Below are 21,494 nucleotides of genomic sequence, written 5' to 3'. Positions count from 1 at the left end.
TCACCATAACATGCAAAAACCCAGCTCTAGTAATATGATCCTGTTTTTGTTTTCATGAAACTGCAGGATGTTAAAGCATTTGTTTTATCTAACTTGCTCAAGGTCATACAGGCTGTGAGGGATGGCAACAAAATATGAATCCAGTCTACCCACACCAGAGTCTCTGTTTATCCTCTAAGTAGGGGTTCTTAATTTGGAGCACAGGACTCTTAGGGGGTCTCTGGGTGCACTTTACAATACCTTCTTCCCCTCTCATTGTGTGCTTAAACTGTGTGTGCTGAGAAGCTGTATTAATATTTTATTTGAGGAAAGGATTCAGAGGTTTCATTATATTTTTTTTCTTTTTTCATTATATTTTTAAAGGAACCTATGGTCAAGAAGTTTACTTTCACTTTATCTTATGTATCTATTTTTTAGGATTTTGTTTATTTTTATTTGGCTGCGCTGGGTCTTAGTTGCCACATGCCAGATCTAGCTCCCTGAGGAGGGATGGCACCTGAGCCCCCTGTATTGGGAGGGTGGAGTCTTAACCACTGGACCACAAAGGAAGTCTCTCTTACGAATCTATTTCTTAACTTGTATCTTTAAAACTGTTTTTAGATTAGTAGAAGAAGAAGAAAAAAGAAGGGTAGGAAAGAATTGCAGAGATAAAGTATAAGAGATGTCAATTGTTTCCCGTTGCTATTCATTCATTTATTCATTCAACATATTTGTGTTGAGCACCTGTTACTTGCCAGGCACGATCCCAGAGTTTGGGGATGCTGCAGTGGCAAAATCTTTTGTTTCCTCTGATAGATTATAAGCTGTGTGATGCCTACAAGATAATAATGATGACAATTATTATGTCCCGGTGTCTTGGAAAAAAATAGCGCAGAGTCAGAGGATGCGGAGGAGAGGAAAAAGCATTTTAGACAGGGGATTTGTGCTCGGAACCTCTGTTGATGCGCACGGATTCCAACGAAGGGAGCGACCCTGGGTGCCAGGGTGGCCTTCCACAAACCTTTTTTTTCATGCGCTTAACTTCACCGCGGTGCTGACCTTAGGAACCAGATAATGCACACCGGAGTGCTGAGCGCATGCTCCCTCTGGCTCCCGCGGCTCCGAGCTTTCAGGCTACAATGCGCAGCCTTCGCGGAAAAGGTACCGCCCAATAGGAACTTCCTTTTGAGATTGTGGTCCCACCCCCCCACAGCCAACTTTCTATTTCCGCTTCCGGCGCTGCGGGGGAACCCAGGTTGAAGATGGCGACGGCAGCTAGATCTCGGGTTTCTGGCCTGCTGGGTAGTTCCCGGCTGCAGCTGAGTCGGTCTATGTCCAGTGGCGCCCACGGCGAAGAGGGTTCAGGTACTGGGACCGGGGTCGCGGGGCGGGCCTCAGGTCTGCTGAAGAGAACAGCGGCGGGACTTTGACCTTGGCTTGAGGACTTGGGGGAGGGAGGTGAGACGCGGGCGGCTCCCTGCCCGGCCTGAGCGGTCGTACCCCCTCCGCAGCTCGCATGTGGAAGGCCCTCACCTACTTTGTGGCACTCCCCGGGGTGGGAGTGAGCATGCTGAATGTCTTCCTGAAGTCGCATCACGGAGAGGAGGAGAGACCCGAGTTCGTGGCCTACCCGCATCTCCGCATCAGGTCCAAGGTACTCCTTGCAGTCTCTTCAAGTGTCTGTTCATCTTTCCCCAAATGCCCTAGTCCAAGCTCTTAATTCTCTAAAACTGTGGGTGCCGGGCGTGTAGTTTCTCATTTAATCCTCCCAAACACATTTTTATTTTTTCCGGTCAGGCCTGAGTTTTCTTTTTTAAGGTCATACAACAAGTGCCCTTCGGTTTCTTTCTGAGTCATCCCACCGTTTACCTTCTGATACTGTTAACGGTTGTCGGTTGTCTAAAACTTGGAGGTTTGTGAAATTCCCTTAAGCTGGCAGAGTCGGAAGGCGGTGCACGTCTCTAAAACCTGGGCATCTGACAGCTGCTAGCTGCATAATGAAGAGATTGACAGCTTCTGATCTTCACCTCTATGCTAGTTACCACCGCAGCTGTCATTCTTTGACTCTTGATGTAGATACTTAACTACTGTCTCACTTAGCCCGAGGGGGAAATTAAGCTGGATTCTTAAATTCAAAAAGAATTGATGAGTCTCAGCGCCACTGCCACCGTTGTACAATAGAATTAGAAGGCATACATATAGCGAAATGTCTTAACCTCAGTACCGTTGACATTTGGGGCTGGATAACTCTTGGGGCAAGGGGCAGTCCTGTGAGTTCCAGGATATTAGCAGCATCCTTGACTTCTCACCACTTAGTGGTAGTGGTACCCCCTCTTCAAGATGTCTCCAGATACTGGCCTGTGTCTCCACAAGGGCAGAATCACCCTGGGTTGGAAATCACTGCCCTGGAGCAATGGTTTTCAAAAGTACCATGCAGAATAATTGAGGGTATGTTGCAGTTTCCAATCCAGAGATTTGTTTCAGGTCCAGAAATCTGCATTGAAGTCAGCATCTCCTCCCCTGTACCCGCCTCTGCCATTCTGATATAGGTGATGGGAGGACTGCACTTTCAGAAACACAGCACTGAGGTTTAGTTACAAGGGAGAGACTTATGAGTAAGGGAACTTGAGTTTGCCTTTCCTACTGTCCTCTTTACGGGCTCCCTTGGAATTTATAAGAGCTCTCTTACATTATGGGAGAACTGAAACATGGCAGTTATGTAAAGGACTAATTTCCATTTTGTTTTTATGTATTTCCTGTTACTTGCCCTGTTTTAAGCAGTTCGTGGCAGTGCTGAACTGTTTTTCTGGAATTGCCTAATTGCCATCTTCACTCCACAGCCCTTTCCCTGGGGAGATGGTAACCATTCCCTATTCCATAACCCTCATGTGAATCCGCTTCCAACTGGCTATGAAGACGAATAAAGAGAACCTGGACCACTACCCAGTGGGGACCACAGCACTGGTTTGGACCATTACTCTGCACGCATGGACCAGAAAAGTATACGGGACCTTAAGCTCACCACCTTGTATCCAGTGATGACCATTACACTTGAGGACCATTATACTGATCTTCCATCCCTTTGCTTATAGCAGGAGGAGATGGCTTAAATAAATAATTTAGTCATGACCTGAGAGTTGCATTCTTTGGTTGTGCTTTTCCCTCAGAAATTAGCTTTAATATTCTGTTTGTACAGTGACGGTCTGTGGCTACTGTTGACAGTGTTTCAGGTCCAGTTCAGGCCTCCTGAAGAACAGTGTAACAGGTCTGGTCTTGGTTACTTGTGCCTGGGGTGGGTAAAGCAAAGATCTCAGTTGAGCTAATTAACAGTCAAAATTGGGTCCTGGCAGACTTTGGATGGCAAAAATACTAGCATTTGCTGAAGGATACTCCCAAAAGTCAGAAAGTTTTCTCCAGAGGTGGCAAGTTCATATCTTGGGTCCTCTCTCAGCTCCCTTCAGGCTGGAACGGTTATAAACTTCTGGAGAAACAAAGGCAGTATGGCAGTATGACACTTCCTGCATATAGTACTGGCTTTGTTTGTTTCTGGAATTAAAAATTTCCTGTAGCCATAAGAATTAGAAGAAACAACAATCAATAATAGCTGCAAAATTAAGATTTCCTCTTCAAAATTTAAAACCTTTGAAGTACCTCAGATAGTTGGTCCTTTTATGGGCAGGATAAAGTAAAAATAGCATGAGGAACAATCAGGAAAAAACTATTCCCTCAGCAGCAATTACAGTAAAATTTGTTTTATTCTCAAGGCTTAACCAGACAGTTTTGTGGTAAGATTCAAGAGGCTACAAGGTTTTGACTGACTTGTGGCCAGGCTTATTTCAGGGCAGTTAACTCCAGTTTGCTGCCTGGCCTCCCTCAGCTGGGTTCCAAATATCTTACATATAATGGACCTTAGCCTGCCAAAATATAAATGCGGAATGTACTGCAATGGCATTAAGGATTGGTCATGTTAAATATGAAGTTAATATAAAAAAAAATGAAGTTAATAATTGGTAAAGTGGAAAAGAGATAATAGAATCTAGGCTTTCTATAAATCGAGTTTCATACTGTGTGGGCACATACAAAATTTTCTGGGTTGGGTGCCATTTTATAAACATTGAAATCAGTGAGGTTTCCATTTGTTATACCATACTACCTAGCTTAGATAAATCTTCATTTTTAAATTATAAAGCATGTAAAAGTCCCCCCAGTGTATATATGAGATGTGTGGGGTTCACAGGATGGAAGTTGTTCCATAAAATGCACTGGGTTCCAGGAACAAATAATGAATATAAACCAAATGTTACAATTTATTCCATCTTCATGATTTCAGGCATTACAGGGCAGGGTGAGTAAACAAGGCAAGTAAAGTAATTTCTTCACCACCACCCCCCCCCCAGCCATTTAGTCATATGCAGCATTTTGGCATTTTTTATATGATACACAGGTTGATTTAATTCATTGACTTAAGCTGAAAGCTGGCAGCAGCAAATCTTGGTAATTTAGGATCTTCCTCCATAGCCACTCCAAGGATTTTAATTCCTGAACTACACCAAGTGCTCTGAAATGGTGTTCACCGCAGCATTCATGAAGCTTTCACATCTTAGTATGAAATCTGACACCTCTTGTTAAGGTAGGAAACTGTTGAAAGCTGTCTTCCTCTTGGCTAACCCAGTCCACCAACAATCTTTAACAGTTAAATTACTATATAAAAATAAAACTGTGCTTCAAAGCATTGACTGAAACTGTTGTTCTGGGAACTCTCTAAGGGAGTATTTGCTCCCTTAGAGAAAATAGATCTTAACCAGTTGCTTCCATGAACAAGTAAACCCAGTAGAGTGTACGTAATGTCCTTCAAAGAATGACTGGAGGTCAGGCAACCTTAGTCATCCTGACAAGCTTACTAGAGATTTTATACAAGATATATTTAAAACTGATCCCAGACCAAGTACTGCAATGATAATCCCAAATAATCCCATTATTTAGAATACCGAGTTCCTGCTGTGATGCCAAAACCAGAAATCTCAAAGCAAAGAGTGATGGTTCATCATTTTTTACAAATGAGAGAAAGATATCAAGGAGGAAACGAAATTCCTCCCTCCTAAATTCATCAAATCAATGCTATCTTCAGTTTTAATTTACACAATCCAGAGTCCTCAATTTCCTGATTTGAGGAGTCCACTTTCAAGGTGACTGTCAAGGTCAAGAAGAGCTTTCAGGCTTTTCTTTGCCATGGCCCATGAACTCCAGTCCTTCAATAGGAATCTCCTTCTCCTTTATCGCTTTCTGATGGAAGAAAACATACGATAAAAGGGACTACATGAAGCCTGAAGTCCAAACTTTAGAAATATTTTGTAGAATATTTTGTACTTGGGTACAAAAGTAAATCCAACTCTACCATAAGGACTACCAAACATGACAAACCCTAAGTATGATTAGGAAGAAATTAAGTGTAAGACAGATTGAAGAGTTGTAACAAAATTCAGAAGTGCAATTTAAGCAGTATCACCACTCTGTTGTGATACTTGTTTAGTCACTAAATCGTGTCTGATTTTTGTGACACAAAAGGCCTATTGAAGGCCCTATTGTGACAGACACAAGTTCAAATCAGTCGCAGGACTTACTGGCTACGTAACTTTTAGCAAGCCTCTCTTTCCAATCTGTCTATGGGATAAAGACAGCAACTCCACCTGGACTTACTGAGGATGTTTTTTAAGTTAACTAATTGGGAATGCCTTGCCCAGAGCTGTTCTTACAATCAGATCTGTTTCACATTCACTGTGCTGGAATAAAGATGTTCTAACTGGCCAAGAGAGAAAAAACAGGCCAGTGAAGGCATTGTGACAACAGAAGGGGACCCTCCATGAGGTCTAACAGGCCAGAGAGACTGAACACCCCGTCTCTCCCCTCAGCAACAGTGGAAAAGTGGACCACCGCAAAATCCAAGGACACTTGATTCTAGTGAACTTCGACTACTCGTTTAACTATTTATGGGCGTGAGTGTTCCACGCATAAAATAGGAATAACTGGGCTCACTTTGCAAGTTCAGGTTCATCACCAAAGGAACCAAAGAATGTTACTGGGCTCCGCAGAAAGTAAGGTGCTGCAGAAAGATTTACCTTTGACATTCGGAGAGATACCAGGCATCCTGGGTGGTGAATGGTAAGGGACAGAACTCCTGCCACTGGTCTCATCCAGGCTTTTCTTCCACCCTGCCCGTCCCAACCCCCTCGAGCCGGGGCCTAGGGCAGAGACGAGAGGGCCCGGGTCGGAGCTCACCTGAACACACTGCTGGTAGCGCTTGAAGAGGTCGGTGCATGGGTCCCCGGAGCCGTCCCCCTTGAGGAACTTTTCGGCAAACCAGCGGTTGAAGCACTGGTCGTACTCGCGCTTCATGTCGGTGCAAGCCTCCCCTACGCTATTCATGGCGTCGGCGTCCGCGGCGGTGGCGGCGCTCTCGGATGTCATCACTTTTAAGCGCGTCGCGGGGCCTTAGGAGAGGATGCGCTACGGCGGCCGAGACGGAGCGAAATGTGGGCGCTGGCCGTGCGCCTGGGTCTTCGGGCTGCGGCGCGCGGGCGCCGGGGCTTCACCTCCAAGGCGGATCCTCAGGTAGAGGCCGGGGCGTCCAGGCGGGTGTCGGAGCGGGGCGGAAGGCGGAGCAGGCCTCACCCGTAACCCACACCCTCCGCCTCATTCCCCCCCAGGGAAGTGGCCGGGTCACGGGCGAGCTGATCCAGCACCTGGAGCGGCTATCGCTGGTGGACTTCGGCAGCCAGGAGGCCGTGTCCCGGCTGGAGAAAGCCATCGCCTTCGCCGACCGACTCCGCGCGGTAAACACCGACGGAGTGGAGCCCATGGAATCAGTCCTGGAGGACAGGTAAGCTCGCGGCCGCGGCCCTCGAAGGCTTGCCCGCGGCGCCTTCGTTACCAGTTAAGGCTGGAGCTTAGTGTCTCATTCCACCGAGGGGGAAAGAACATTAGCGACACGCGAGAACTTGCCCACGGTCACCCTGCGGGTAGGCGCTTTCGCTCTTTGCCTCGTTCGTTAAGGATCCTCTCCCTTTTACAATCCTCGAGCCCTCCCAATGTAACTAGGAACAAAATCCAAACGGCTAAGCTTTCACCTTCGAGGCCCAACTTCCTAGAGCGCCCCCTACCTCATCACTCCTACCACGACTTCCTGCCTGTTTCTGCTAAACGCCGGATTCGTGGCTTCTCTAGGTCCTTGAACTTGCTTTCCTTTTTGTTGGACAATTCATTTCTTTGGCCTCTCCAAACCACTCTAAATTCTCCCTCTACTCCCTCCAGTCACTACTTCCTTATCCTGTCGGGTTTTCTTCCACTGTTTTTCTTGATTATCTTATTTTTGTTGACTTGTACTATTTCTTGTTATTAGAATGTGAACTCACATCTGACTTGCTTACTCCTGGATTCCTGTCTCAAAAATTTTTTAGATGTACACATTTTTTGACCTAGTGGTTCCCTATCTGTGACATATATCTGTGACAGTGCATCAAGACATGTGCACGAGCATTCAGGGTATGCAAATCTGTTGATAATACAGAACAACAGAAAAGAAACAATCTAAGCGTCCTTTATGGCTAAATACATCTTCATACACTGAAATGGCAGTTAAAAATAATGAAATAACTATATATGCTGATATGGCAAGGTTTCCAGGGTATACTTATTAATAATAAAAAAGGCAAAGTTCGGAATATGGTATGTGGTTTCATTGATACTTTATGTGTAATCTATTTTATATACTCTGGTGCGTGTATTAAGTTTTGTTTTGTTCCCTGAAAGGGCATGCAAGAAACTGTTAACCATGGTTAGTGTTAGAGAAGGTGGAAATGCAGAGGGAAGTTTTACCTTTGAATGCCTAAGGGGACAGAGTAATAACTCAAATAGTGAAGTAGTGTAATGCAACCGAAGGCTGGGTCTTTGACAAAGCAGCTTGTGTATACTGTACTTAAAGTGTGCAGCCCCTAACCACCTCTACCAGTTGTTGCCAAATCTTAATACATTTTTAAAGGAAACACTTTTTTGCAAAGCAGACTTGTTTGCCATTTGGGAGCGCAGCTTCTTGGGAAGGAGAGGTATGCAACTTATAAAGATAAGGGCAATCTACAACCCTGTCCTAGCCTTTTCCTGATGGAATTTTTAAAAATCAATTCCTGGTAGAAGTGGGAGAAAGCTGCCATTAGTCAGTGCCAATCAGGAGAGCCACACTGATCTGTTAACTGTAACCTTCGTGTTAAGTGGTTGCTAGCCTCAGGACTTCCCCGGGGTTCAGTGGTTAAGACGCTTCACTTCTACTGCAGGGGTCATGGGTTCGATCCCTGGTCCAGAACTAAGATCCCACAAGGCGTGTGGGGTGGCCATAAAAAAATAGTCACCCCGTAGAAACTCTTCTTTTTCATCTTAGAGCCAGAGACTGACTCACATGGCATCTCTGATTGTGGTCAAATAACTTGAATACTTAAGGTGTCCCTCAGGGTCTTATTTGCCACATCGATTAGCTCTCATTTCAATCTGCATGAAACTAAATTAAAAGGCTTGCAGATGGAGGTAGACTGGTGCCCAGAGAAACAGCTCCTGGCAGCTGATAGCTGGGAAGAGGCAGAAAGAAGCTAAAACAACAGCAGAACTGTCCCATTGGTCAGCCCCAGGGCCAGCTGAGGCACTTCTTCCATCATGCTTCCATAGTGCTTTCTGTGAAATTAAATGCATTGCCCACAGTTACTGATTTAAGTGCGTTTTCCATGAGCTTTAGAGGGCAAAGATTTCTAACTCACAACTGAAACTCTTCTCAACCAGGGCTTTTCATCTGATTGAGAACACAGCAAGATCAATGGACTCTTTTTCAATTCTTCTAAGGATGGTACATAACTAACAACTAGACCAGATGCATAACAGTTATCCTACGTTTCTGGACTAAACTCTCTTGTAGAATCCTGACTGAGAAAGTTGAGGTGAGGTAGACCTTCATAATTGACAGGCACCTGAAGAGCTCATCTGGTCCTGTCTGGTGTTTTATGCATGATTCCAGGGTCAAGAAAAGTTAAGCAACTTGCCAAGCGAGGGGTCTGCTTGGTATGCCGCCCTCACAGAGACTCTGGGTTCAGTAGCCTGTGATTAAGAAAATAGGAAAGTGTGGATTTATTCTACAAACAACTCCATCTTAAACAGTAATTGGGTAGAAATGTGTGATAGTTAAAGAGGTTTATTTCATCCTTCAGGAAACCTTACTAGGAAACCCAATTACCAAATGAGTGAACCTGGCAATTTTTTATATTGGCTGTGCTGGGTGTTCGTTGAGGTGTGCGAGCTTCACTTGTGGAGAAGCATGGGTTCTAGAGCACGTGGGCTTAGTTGCCCCTCGGCTCAGACCTTTTTAAACATCATCCCAGCAATTTTCTGAACCTTTTTAGAAAAAAGGTAACTGATACATGGAAAGGATAAGTAACTTGCATACAGGCCATGTGCAGCTCTGGGGTTTGAATTCTGCAGTGATTCTGTTATATTGCCCAACAGAAATATAAACTCCAGAAAGTCCAGTGGTCACCTTTACAGATGTTTACTGTTCTCTAAGTTTCCTTAAATGAGTATGAGTGTATATTATATGGTTTTTTTTTTTGTTTTTAGTTCTACCAGTTTATTGCTACCAACCCATCTCCCTCCACCCTCGTGCACACATGGTCAGTCATGTAACCCCATGGACTGCAGCCCGCCAGGCTCCTCTGTCCATGGACTTTTCCAGGCAAGGATACTGGAGTGGGTTGCCTTATATGGTTTTTTAAAAACAAAAATCTAGTGCAACCTTCACTTTTTTGGCAAGAAACTTAAGGTCTAGAAAGATCATACTTGTCCAAGGTCACACAGTTAAGACAGTGCCAGTCCTAGAATAGAGTTCAGCTTTGAACTCTTTGTACCATTAATAAGTGTTTATCGTGTCTCATTCTGGGCTGGGTTCCCCCAAAGAAACAGAACCAATCCTTTCCTAAAAGAAACTTATGATTACATCTTGGCCTTCTGTACAGCCTCTACAGATGTTCATGTCACATCCTTGCCCTGCTACGTTTAGCCCTGTCTGTGTCTGGTTCAGAGCAGAAAGAGCTTGGCTGCTACCCTGTTAGTGACTGAGCATACTGCTTACTTTTCAGCCCAAGTATCTGGAAGCCATCTCATACCTCTTGTGCACTTTCAAACCTTAAAACAGTAGTAAAGCCCCACAGATGTGTTCAGCTCCTGTTTGGTTTCACTAGTCTGCCATCTGGATAGCTTAATGAAGCCACTAAGTCCCGAAAACAGTGTAAGATTCTTGGGCTATGTTTGTGGTACATCTTGCAAGGGAAGGTACCTTTATATCCAAAGGTGGTTGTGATGAAGAAAGCACTCATCTTAGGGGTATCAGAACCAGGCCCGGATCCCAATCCTGTCCCTTAGCAGCTTAAGTCACTTATAACCACTGTTGAGAAAGTTTCTGTACCTTACTCATTTCCCATCCCGGTCATCCCCCACCCCCGAAATCCAGCTCTTTCTTGACCATGGTTAAGGGGTGACATCACCTGTTCTGAGGACCTCAGGCTGGGTGAGGTCCCCTTATCAATTTCCTTGGCAAGCATCGCTTACCTCTTGTTAGACTTAATACACTGTATTGTAATTGCCTATCTCTGCCAAAAGCACTTTACCCATAGTAATCATCAAAAATATTAAAACTTGTCAATCCTGAGGAATAATTATTAATACCACTTATCTCACAGGGTTGTTGGGGAAATCAATAAACGGTAGGCTGTCATTTGATCTGCTGTTGACCACAGCACTTCCATCTTTGAGCAGTGACTAAATCGAGAATATGCTGCTGTCTTCTCCTCCCACCCTTGCCCCCACCCTTGACCCTTTCCACTCATGCCCTTGAAGCCACGTTCTGAGAAGCTAACCTTCAGCTTCTGGTTTTGTAGATGTCTGTACTTGAGATCCGACGATGTGGTAGAAGGCAGCTGTGCTGAAGAACTACTACAAAACTCCCACCGAGTTGTGGAGGAGTATTTTGTGGCTCCGCCAGGTACGTGCTGCCCAAAATGGCTTAACAAACTGTGCCACAGTAAACTGAGAATGCCGTAGGAACTGTGAGGCCCAGATCTGCTCTGTGAAAGCACTCTGACCAAGTATAAAGTGGCAGTGGTGGTTGTCCAGAGGTATAGACTTCTAGTTATAAGTTAAATAAGTCCTGGGGATGTGTGATGTACAGCATGGTGACTCTAGTTAACAATACTGTATTGTATATTTGAAATTTGCTAAAGAGTAGATCTTAAAAAAGTTCTCACCACAAGAGAAGAAACCGTAACTAAGTGAGATGCTGGATATTAACTAATCCTGTAATGGGAATCAATTTGCAATATATACATATATCAAATCATTGTGTTGCACATCTTAAATTTATACAACTATATATCAGTATCTCAATAAAACTGGGAATAACAACAAAACACAGTATGTACAGGTGGCAAGGTGGCAGTAGATTCTGGAAGTCACATTAACCTCTAGGGGTCAGTTGGTAACAGGAATGAAGAAAACAAAAACAGGACTGGGGTAGGGAAGGTTGTGCCGAGCGGCAGATCTGGAGCTCTCCTTAAAGGGACAGCTGGCATGTGCTACTTCTCTCATTCAGGGCCAGGCAGGGATGGGAGCCCAGAGAACCTGGACATCTGGCACTCTGTGCGCTGGTTCCCAAATTTTAAGTGTTAATTGAAGATTTTAAAAAAGTAAAATACCATGAAAGTAAAAAACATACCTGCAAGCCAGATGCATCCTGTGAGTCATCAGTTTGCAACCCCTAGTGTGGAGATTTGCATCTTTAAACCTCACTGTAACTATTTTAAAACTCTGGGCCAATAATAACACCCAGAACTTTGGGTGTTCATCTCTGATAGTTGTTACTGTTTGAGCAGACCTAGCCATTGATCATATACGCTGTTTCTCACACAGGACCTTGTGTCAGGTTTTGCTTCTTGGGAAAAATTGAGTTCACATAGTCTCTCCTTCCTCTCCTATATGCATACAAATGTCTGATTAACCTGTCTCTGCTACTTATTGAAAAGTGTGAATTAGGCTTCACTTATAACTGAGGTTCTTTCAGATACTCAGAAAAACAGGGTAATAGCTACACTTACTTCCATTGCTTATTTTTCATGGCAAATCAGTTAGCTCAGTGTAGAGCCAGCTGGGACGCAGGCTTAACTATAACATTCCTTTTTCTTATCTTTTCAAACAGGTAATATCTCATGGTCAAAGCTGGATGAAAAATAGCCCTTCTCACATCACTGAATAGCTATTCTGGGAAGGGGCATTCTATAAACATGTGGAAGTGCAGCAACTACTTTGCAACAACTATTTTGTTATTATGAACACTAATGTACCACTTCCTTCAGTCACCTGAAAAAAGTGATGGCTAGGAATCTTTTAGTAACTAATTCTGAAGATAGAACTGGGAAAGATCTAGCCAAAATAAGGCAGAGTCCCTGATACCAACAGGAAGTGGAAGGTACGGCTGATTTCCAAGGAAATGGATCAAGTATATTCATAGATACTCACAGACCATTCAGTGTGGAAGACTTTATCCCTCCCTAAAAGACTGTCTACCAAACTGCACTTAAGTTAATCTATTTATGTAACTGTTACAGACCTTGCATCCGATCACTTCGTGACAACCTTTTCAGTTGCTGTTTCCGTCAACCTGAGCACCCTTTTATCTTTACTAAACATACTTAAATTTATTCTTGGGTACCCACTGTGTTTCAAGGAGAGTGCTGATTTTCTGCTATGGATAAAGGTGCGGGGAGGCAGTCTGGGGAGGTGATGGGTGTTTATGACCTTCACAGTTGTCATTTCATGTGTGTATACTTCACCCCAAATTCATTGAGTTGTATAGCTCAATGTAAAAAGTACAGCTTTTTACAGGTTGACTATATTTCAATAAAGTGGTTTAAAAAAATAGCCTATGACAATGTAGCCCCCTTACCCCCACTCCCTGCCCTATGATTACTGAACTAAGTGAAATCCAAGACAGTGGGAGGTTTTGGTTTTGGGCTTTGTCTTTTTTTTATAGCTCAGATACCAAGGACAAATATGAGACACATTTAGGAGTGATAAAGTGACAGAAGCAAAACTTAAATGAGTTTTTTTCCCTAACCAACTGCTAAAGTTGGTTTTGGTTAAGAATTTCCCAGTGATCTTTATGCTGGCACCCACTTTTACAAGCCTGTTTTTAGCCTTCTCATTCCCTTCCCCTATCTGCAATGCTTCCCTTTTCATTAAAGCAGCTTAGTGTACATGGTTGGCCTTGAATTATAAGAGAACCCTGAAACTTCCCTTAGATGTGACGTTCCCAGACCATCGTCAGAGCAACTAACTTTATCCCCAAATAAGTAATCCACTCCTGCTACTTAACCAATTGGGCACAAGTTGCCACTGTAACTCAGTGTTTTTTGTTTTTTTTTTTAAACACATCAGTGTGCCTGTTGGTGAAATCTATGAACACAATCAAAGACAACTACAGCTGTCAGTTATTAAACGTTTAAAATATATTTCTAAACAGAATGGGCCGACTCGGTCACAGTAACTGCTGATCTCCATAGAAGAGCAACCCACAAGGATACAGCACTGATTTTTTTCCCATCATCGGGGTGAAAAATATACAACTCGTTTCTGAACCAAAACCACAATTTCTGCAGTTAAAAATGTTTCACTGCTAATATGGCCCTGGTAGAAATTATGTAGTTTTATTTCCTTTAAAAAAAAAAAATTAAAAAAATCTCCTAAGACACTAAATCATCAATCTGGAATGTAGACTCTGAGCACAAAGCAGCTCAGTTCACCTAAAAAATAAAGAAAAAATTCCCACCACCTGTCTCAGTAGGGTCTGAAAGGAGAGAAGTAGTGTGGGGAACCCCTGCTTTGGTATGGAGAGTCACGGCCCCTCGACCCAGACCGAGACCGTGAGTAGCCATAGCTGGTGCTTCTCTCTGGATAAACTCGGATGTAGGATGTTTCACCCTGAAAATCAAACAAAAAAGTAAGGGAAAAAATAAGACCTAGAAGAATAAAGCACACCAACACCTAATATGGCTGCCTAACAATTATGTAGTGTTGAGCACCGTTTGGCACAATAGTGCCACAGGCAGGTATTCTTGCTCAAGGTAACACAAATAATAAATGGCAACTTGATTATGTGGTAAATAACTCAAATACTGGCTACTACTGTTAACAAACCTAAATTACTACCACTGACCCCCATAATCTAAGAACTGGAAAGGCTCTCAGAGGTCAGATATATGGTTCAATCCCCTGCCACCTTTTCTGGTGGGTACCTATGGAAGAAGCTGACCAGTATTCAGCACCTCCCAGGTGTCAGGACCTGGGCAAGATGCTTCATAATTTAGCTTCCTGACAAGTCTTATAAGATAATGCTATTATTGGGAACTATTTGCATATACAGGAACCAGGGTTTGAAGTTGCTCAGCTAAGATTTTAATAAACAGCAGAGAAGTTGTGTCCAGGCAGGCCTATCTCCAGGCTTTTCACCCTCAGCTAGCATTCTCAGATTTAAAGATGCTAAGATGAAAGAAGCCAGATGCAGATGCTCTTTCCCCTCAGTGAACTCAATAATTTGATTTATCCTAACCAAGGCCCCGCTCTGTGTAACTGAGGAACAGGTGCTGTTTTGTTTCTGCTCCAAATTCAAGTCCTAGGGGATAATCTGAGCAACAGCACTGTTAGGGCATGCAGCCTCCGAGCCATAAAGTTAGGGAAATGAATCCTTAGAAAAAGAAATGGAAAAAAAAAAAAAAAAAGAAATGGGCCCTGAAGTTGATGTTTCCAGACATCCCTAAACCGCATAGCAAGCCAGGACAGTGTAACCAGGAAAAAAAACGTCCAATTGGTGGTCTGGTCTCCGTGTTATCAAAGGAATAGCTACCATGGGAATCAGACTGAGGTCCACCTACTTAAAGGGAAGAACATGGAAAGCTAAGTCCCCAGGGTGAGATGATGAACAAGAAAACCTGAGCCAAGGGCTCAGGTTTCAAAGAGGCTTCTGCACCACTTTGGGAAAGGCAAAGTGAAGTGACAACCAGCCCCAACAGCAGTACCTAAGAGGGTACGGTGATAAGGCTGGCTTGCAGAGCCCAGACCAGACCCAGAGGAGGGAGAGCCATAATAATTAGGTTCATGGAGGGACACTGTGGTTTAAGTCAGTCACCACAAGACAGACTGCACCAGTATTCTCTCTGGGTTAAAATTATTATGGCTGCAGACTTCTCTCTGCTATGACCCTGCATTGCTGGGGCATTAGGAATTCTGTGGCTTTGTCCACTTAAGATAGATCTTTAATGGTATTATAAGGTCATCAAATGGCAAACACATGGCCTGTTGCTACTTCTGCTAGGTCAGCTTCAGGTGGAGTGGTCTTGGAACGAGCTCCTCAACAGCAGGTGGGGGCTCACCTCATGAGAGCGGAATTTGGTTTCATCCAGTTTACGCAGGGCATATTCCATGTCTTCTTTTCTGAGATACTCAACCATCCCCATTCCATCTTTCTGCACATCTGCGTAACAGACGTCCCCAGCTTCTCGCATGTGATCTTTCAGGTCCTGCCAGCTGCCTGATGGAGGAAGTCCTAGGCACATAGAACACAAGAGAAGAAGCCACATCCTTCATCCATGTTAAGAGCCCCAAGACCTAGGGTCCTTTCCCCGTTAGTCACTACTTTTAAATCCTGATGGTCCCCAAATCACCGACTTTGACAAGGGACACAAAACCAAAGAACACTGAAGTATGGGTGATAAACCACCATTAAGAAGCTGGTCCTAGGCTACTCTTCCAGAGACTAAGCCTTTCTTGACACAGCAAAAGTCCATCCCATTACAGATTTAGTATCTCTAAGAATTCAAAGCATCTCTTTCTCTGGCCTTCACAATTAATAACAAAATCCCAAGACTTTGAGTTCTAAATTTTTCCATTATGAAATTTATTGGTACCAATTATTTCTTGTCTGACTGGGTTCACAGGACATGGGAATTTTTAAACTATCCAATAAAATAACCAAGGTGTAGATGAAGTAACACAAGAAAAACCTAAAGTTTGTTTTCTTGTAGGTGGGAATGACTGACAAACTAGACAAAATACCTCTTAAAAGATCACCAACACTCTTCAATACAGTAGGGGGAAAGGTAAGACTCAGACGCTAAAACTAGTCGGGAGTCATACAACCCTACCTGATGTCATGAAAGGGAAATGTGCTCCTGCTCTCAAAGGCTGTGTTTACCGCTCACAGCTCAGGACTGCAGCCATTTCCTAATAGTTTTCTAAGCAGGATTTCAGAGCAGCATGGAGAGAAAAAAAGATATGTATGACATCCTGAAGGAGGGAATAGAGTTCTGGGGTTAAAAACTTACAAAGGGACACAGGCAGATACTGACAGTATCCCTCTTCAGCACCACGGGAGTCTGCTGCAACTGTGTGACATTCACATCTAAGGTGCCAGGTTCCTCAATATACCTCACTCTGCCAGGGGCCTAAAACACCCCTACAACCTGCAGAAGGCCCCAGTTTTTTACCAGTGTGTTAATATTTCCAAAAAATGCATAAACCTCTGAGCTTAGCATCTCATCACTTGTCAACACTAGACATTTTGTTCTGTCCATCGCAATATGATCCCTAAGACTCCAAGTTGTTGTTTGGTTTCTTTTTTACATAATTCCAAAACCATCACAAAATCTGGTCTATTTTAGGATCTAAGGCTAGGTATAATTTGTTCAAATCTGGCTTCTGGAATGTCTCTCTAGCAAGTCAGATGCCAAGGTACATTTCCAGAAGAAAATGTCTTTAGAATTCTGGCTGAAGAGGTTTGGGCATCATCTTCTCTTTCAACACTAGAAAAGTCCTTTTTTATAAGAAGCAAGTTTATGTTCTATCAAGGTTGCACGATCAGTGCAATTTCTTTGGCAAGGTACCTGCCTCACTGGCAAGGCTTCAGACTGTCACTGTGCATGAGAAGAAAACCCCACACATCCTAAGAACTGAAAAACAACAGCTAACATTTCTTGGAGGCCAGACTCTGTGCTAAGTATTTCACATGCATCATCTCATTGAGTTTGAAAGGAACATACCTGAAACAAGAACTCGGAAATCAGATCTTCTTGTAGGAGGCCCACTCCTCCCACCGCGGGGCCACCCACCCCGACCTCCGTAAGTCCTGGGGAACTCCACACGAAGCCGACACTGGCCATAATCATAACCGTTCCTTCCATAAATTGCATCCTCAGCATCTCTGCAGAGAAAAGTCTGGAGTTAGTGTTGCTCAGGAGAACTGACTGATATCCCTGTGAGGGGCATGAGTAACAAGTATAAAAAAAAAACCTGAAGTGAGAAAAAAGCAAAAGAACAAAAACCAGGAATATGATGTACTACTGCTTTGGTTTGAAGACTTTTCATGACACTGGAATTAAACTTTACAGCTGTCACATACAGGGTTTTCCAGGTATGAAATGATAATGAATAAACAGGTAAGAGAATTCAGAAAAAATAAACTGTTGGCAGATGATTGATTGTGCCAAAGAACAGTGTTTCTTTGACCTTGGGGAGCTGTTTCTCAAAATGCACACCACACACTAGTCCTTTAATGTTCTTCCTCAAGGCCTAGTACATTCAGGTCTATAGAAGGAAAAACTCGTTTAAAAATAGGGAAGGCTCAAATGACAAATGAATATTAGTGTTTTGTGAGGAATACGGAATTCCCTCAAGTGCACCTTTTCAGCATGGCTTCGAGAACTGTCAAAACCACTCTCTGGGTACAGTTTTGCCAAAAAGAGATAAATATTCAATAGAGTAATACTTTAAAAGTCTTTCCTAGGGTTCTGTGAGGAACACCAAGATGGCTCTCCAGGATTTGACAGGAAAGAGAATGCCCTGAGGCTGGGGGTACAAACAGCCGAAGACACACTAATGAGAGCATCCTTCAGATGTCAGAGGCACATAATCGCTTATGAAGATTCTAGTCCCAGGATCAAAAGCAAGGAGGACCACAACCAGTTCAACCCTGGCTATATTCAGAATACAGTGGGAGAGAGGCAGCACTGCTAGGGTTTAACATTGTGAATAAAAATTGACCTCAGTTCAAATCATTCTGCTACTTACTAGTAGTTGTCTCTGGTAAGTATGCGATCAGGATTTTAGATCTAAATGTAAAATGCCAGTTTTGAAAGGATTAAATAAGATAACTATGTGTGCAGTGCTTTGCTTGAAACTTGGCACTAGTGTATCAAAGAGATAGCTTTTCCATTATGAAAGGAAGGAGCAGAAAAAAAGACAATGTAGCACATCACACAGTAAGTTTGTGTTGGAAAGGGTGGAACAGGGGGTTCAAATCCTACCTTCCCTGGTAGCCCTCCCTTTTATCAACTCTATCCTCAGTTTACCCATATGTCAAAAGTAACAGAGCCGACCCTGTAGGCTGTTGAAAATGCTTAGTGATATATAGTATATTCTAATATATAGTATAGACTATGACAAATAGCAACTGTTAAAAAAAACCCAAAAACACCGGTACTAATTCTTAGAGGTCCAACCTTTTCCAGTTTAGGTGTGGAAATGCCTAGTTCCATTTTTGAGGCAAATTGCATACTAGGAACGATTTCTGTCAGAATCTTCAGCCATCGAAGCCTCGGGGTGCGTCCTGCCTCCCCATCCTCGGACTCTCCCCTTGCCTCGCATCACCCGCCCCCATCCCCCAAGATGGGCAAGACATCCCCCGGGCAATCCTCGTTGCGAGGCCCGCAGGGCGCAGACTAGGTAAAGCGCTCCCCGAGCCAAAGCTGGAAACCAGAGCGCAAGCTCCGATTCACCCCAAGCGTAGTAGCCCGCACAGTGCGGTGGCTTCTAAGAACCACAACCGCAGTTTTGAAAGTTTCCAGGCCTTTTCTGGGAGACAAGGGCCGACACTCTGCAAAATCACAAAGACTCCCTCGAGCCCGTTTCGGATCGAGCGCGTCCAAACCCTCGGAGACCTTTATCATCTAGCGGTGCCTCCCCTTATTAGGGAAGGAAGAGTGAAATCCGAGACCCCATCAGACTATTTAATAAGTCTCCCCAAATCCCTGAAGCTTTTATCAGAGCAAGGCTCTGGCCCCTGCGGGGCGGGGCGCGCGTGGATGGAAATCCGGTCCATCCAAGAGCCAGCCCGCTTTCGGCCCTGCAAAGGCATCCATATCGCCCCGCACTGTGCGCCCCGACAACGGCGAGTTCCAGCGGAGGGGAGGGGAGGGTAGAGCGGACAACCGGTCTCCTCACTCCTCACCGAGTCCTTTCCTGGCCGCCTCAGGGGCCAAGCTTCCCAAGCTCTGGGCCGCTACCCCCGAAGGGTGCCTGGGTACCAGCCCCGGAGGCTGATCTGGGCGGGCTTGAGCCCTCCTCAGACCCGGCTTTTGTGTTTTTAAGTCAAAAAAATAATAATAGAGGAAGTGACGGAGCAAAGGACTGCCTGGAGCCCCACGGTGAGAGGAGGCCTCAGCCTCCACCCGGGGGCGCCCTGAGGGGTCTGCGGTGAGGGGGGGAGGGGAGGCCCTGGAAGCGAAGGGAGAGAAAGGGAAGGCGGGGGGCCCGGGGCCTCAGGCTGACTGACTGACGGGTGGGAGGGCGGGCGGCGCGGGGCCCTCACCGGGGGTCCTCGAAGCGCACGAAGGCGAAGGGCACGAGGCCGTGCCGATTCTTGAGCTCGATCTCGCTGATGCGGCCGTACTTGTAGAACAGGTCCTCCAGATCCTTCTCGCGCACGTCGCTCGGAAGGTTCCCCACGTAGATGCGCCCGTCGCCCTCGCCGCCGCGCTCGTCCGCCCAGCCCGACATCCGCACCCCCCGACGCCGCGGGCCCGCCGCAGCCCACGTCGCCGCCGCCGCCGCCGCCGCCTCAGCCGGTGATCCCCCCACAGCGTCCCCGCGGGCTCGGAGGCGCTCAGCCGCACAGCATTGTGGGAACGAGAGCGGAAGCGGAGGGATCGGGAGGAGGCAAAAAGGAATCCTCTTAAAGGGGACGCGGCTGCGACGACTGAGCGTGCGCGTGCGCCCCCTGTAGGCGCTCAGGGCCCTGCGGGGAGACGACGGAGGGAGATTCTAGAGTCTGGCGATTTGGAGTCAGTTCCTGAGGGCAAGTCACACTCCCCAGCTTGTCGACTTGGGCAAGTGACTCAGGCTTCCTGGGCCTCGATTTTCTCCCTCTGTAGCGCTGCCTATCTCACAGGCTTTTGTGAGCATTTGCTGAGGTAGACGCGGGTGTAGCGCCCAGGGTGGGTCCCCCGGGCCGCCACTCCTTGTGCGGGGCGCCGGAGGGAGGGAGTCGGCTGGGCTTCAGGCTGACCCCGCAGCGGTCTGGAGGAGCCCGCGACCGCTAGGTTGAGCGGGGCCGTCGCGGCCCTCAGCCTCAGGTTTGTAGTCCCCTGGGCCTCTTAGTCCCTGTTTCACAATCGCTTAGAACTAAGAGTGTAAGATGGACTAAAATGAGGGCAAAGAGGCCTGAACTGGCCTCCGTAGCTTGGAAATGAAGTTTATCGGAGACCAAGAGGGAGTAAAAGAATCAGAACTGGGAATACCCTGGCGCGCGCTTCCACTGCAGGGTCACGGGTTCAATCCCTGGACTGGGAACTAAGATCCTGGGAGCCGCGCGGTGCGGCCAAAAAAGGGGGGAAAAAAGAATCATAACTATAGCGACTGTCATTATAGGGTGCGACTTGTGCTTTTAATACTCACACAATTTGGAGGGATTCCAATATTTAAGGGGCGAAAACGGAGGTATCATAGTGGGTCAGGATTAGAACCCAAAGCCATACTTCCAGCCTATGCGGCGAGTCCTTCAAAAGTTGGGGAACTCAGATTCTCCTCGTAGAACGTTTCCACACTTATGTTCCCTAGTGCAGAGCATTGAACCTGGGGATGCTACAAGAATGAGTCTTGATTAAAAAAGGTTTTTCAGGTTAAAAATTAAACCTCTGGGGAATTTGCTGGAGGTCCAGCGGTTAGGACGCCCCGCTTCCACTGCTGGGATCTGGGTTCTGTCCCTGGTCCCTGGTCAGGGAACTAAGATCCTTCAAGCTGCCTGGATTGATGGATGAGTAGATACATGAGAAAGCAAACGCAGTAGAATGTTAACTGTAGAATCTAGATGGTGTATGCGTTCCGTGTGTTCACTGTACCATTCTTTCAACGTTCCTCTGTATTTAAAAACTTTCATAATGTTGCAGGGAGTTAGGAAACAAAAGCAAGCTCCATTAATGCATAGCAATGGAGAGAGAATAAAACCAAACATTTAGCTTGAATGTAGCTGATTTGTAGTTATATCACCTCTGAATCTTTTACAATCAAACAAAAAAATCAAACATCCACATATAACTACTGAGTGTGTAGCTTTTTGGAAGTCAGATTGATGGTATATGTTAAGTTTTGATCATATACCTCTTGACCCA

General features: G+C 45.2%; 4 protein-coding genes across 4 annotated transcripts; 2 read left to right on the top strand and 2 right to left on the bottom strand.

Moving 5' to 3' along the window:
• The first annotated feature begins 1,183 nt into the window (after positions 1-1,183).
• LOC122693792 (cytochrome c oxidase subunit 6A1, mitochondrial) lies at positions 1,184-3,113 on the top strand. The gene is made up of 3 exons (XM_043901617.1): positions 1,184-1,344; positions 1,491-1,633; positions 2,820-3,113. The coding sequence occupies exons 1-3, from the start codon at positions 1,242-1,244 to the stop codon at positions 2,901-2,903; spliced, it is 330 nt and encodes a 109-aa protein (XP_043757552.1). The 5' UTR covers positions 1,184-1,241; the 3' UTR covers positions 2,904-3,113.
• Positions 3,114-4,259: 1,146 nt separating this feature from the next.
• On the bottom strand, positions 4,260-6,444 carry TRIAP1 (TP53 regulated inhibitor of apoptosis 1). Its single transcript, XM_043901618.1, has 2 exons — positions 6,256-6,444; positions 4,260-5,262 (listed from the first exon to the last, which is right to left on the bottom strand). Exons 1-2 carry the CDS (start codon positions 6,442-6,444, stop codon positions 5,179-5,181), a joined length of 273 nt encoding a protein of 90 aa, XP_043757553.1. The 3' UTR covers positions 4,260-5,178.
• Positions 6,445-6,446: 2 nt separating this feature from the next.
• On the top strand, positions 6,447-12,978 carry GATC (glutamyl-tRNA amidotransferase subunit C). Its single transcript, XM_043901616.1, has 4 exons — positions 6,447-6,588; positions 6,684-6,856; positions 10,944-11,047; positions 12,257-12,978. Exons 1-4 carry the CDS (start codon positions 6,508-6,510, stop codon positions 12,289-12,291), a joined length of 393 nt encoding a protein of 130 aa, XP_043757551.1. The 5' UTR covers positions 6,447-6,507; the 3' UTR covers positions 12,292-12,978.
• A 565-nt stretch (positions 12,979-13,543) lies between these two features.
• On the bottom strand, positions 13,544-20,033 carry SRSF9 (serine and arginine rich splicing factor 9). The gene is made up of 4 exons (XM_043901615.1): positions 19,697-20,033; positions 17,151-17,311; positions 15,486-15,658; positions 13,544-14,037 (listed from the first exon to the last, which is right to left on the bottom strand). Exons 1-4 carry the CDS (start codon positions 19,882-19,884, stop codon positions 13,894-13,896), a joined length of 666 nt encoding a protein of 221 aa, XP_043757550.1. The 5' UTR covers positions 19,885-20,033; the 3' UTR covers positions 13,544-13,893.
• Between the last annotated feature and the right edge of the window lie 1,461 nt (positions 20,034-21,494).

This window comes from Cervus elaphus, chromosome 5, assembly GCF_910594005.1.
Source record: "Cervus elaphus chromosome 5, mCerEla1.1, whole genome shotgun sequence".
Lineage (NCBI taxonomy): Eukaryota > Metazoa > Chordata > Mammalia > Artiodactyla > Cervidae > Cervus > Cervus elaphus.
This window is presented reverse-complemented; position numbering and strand designations above follow the sequence as displayed.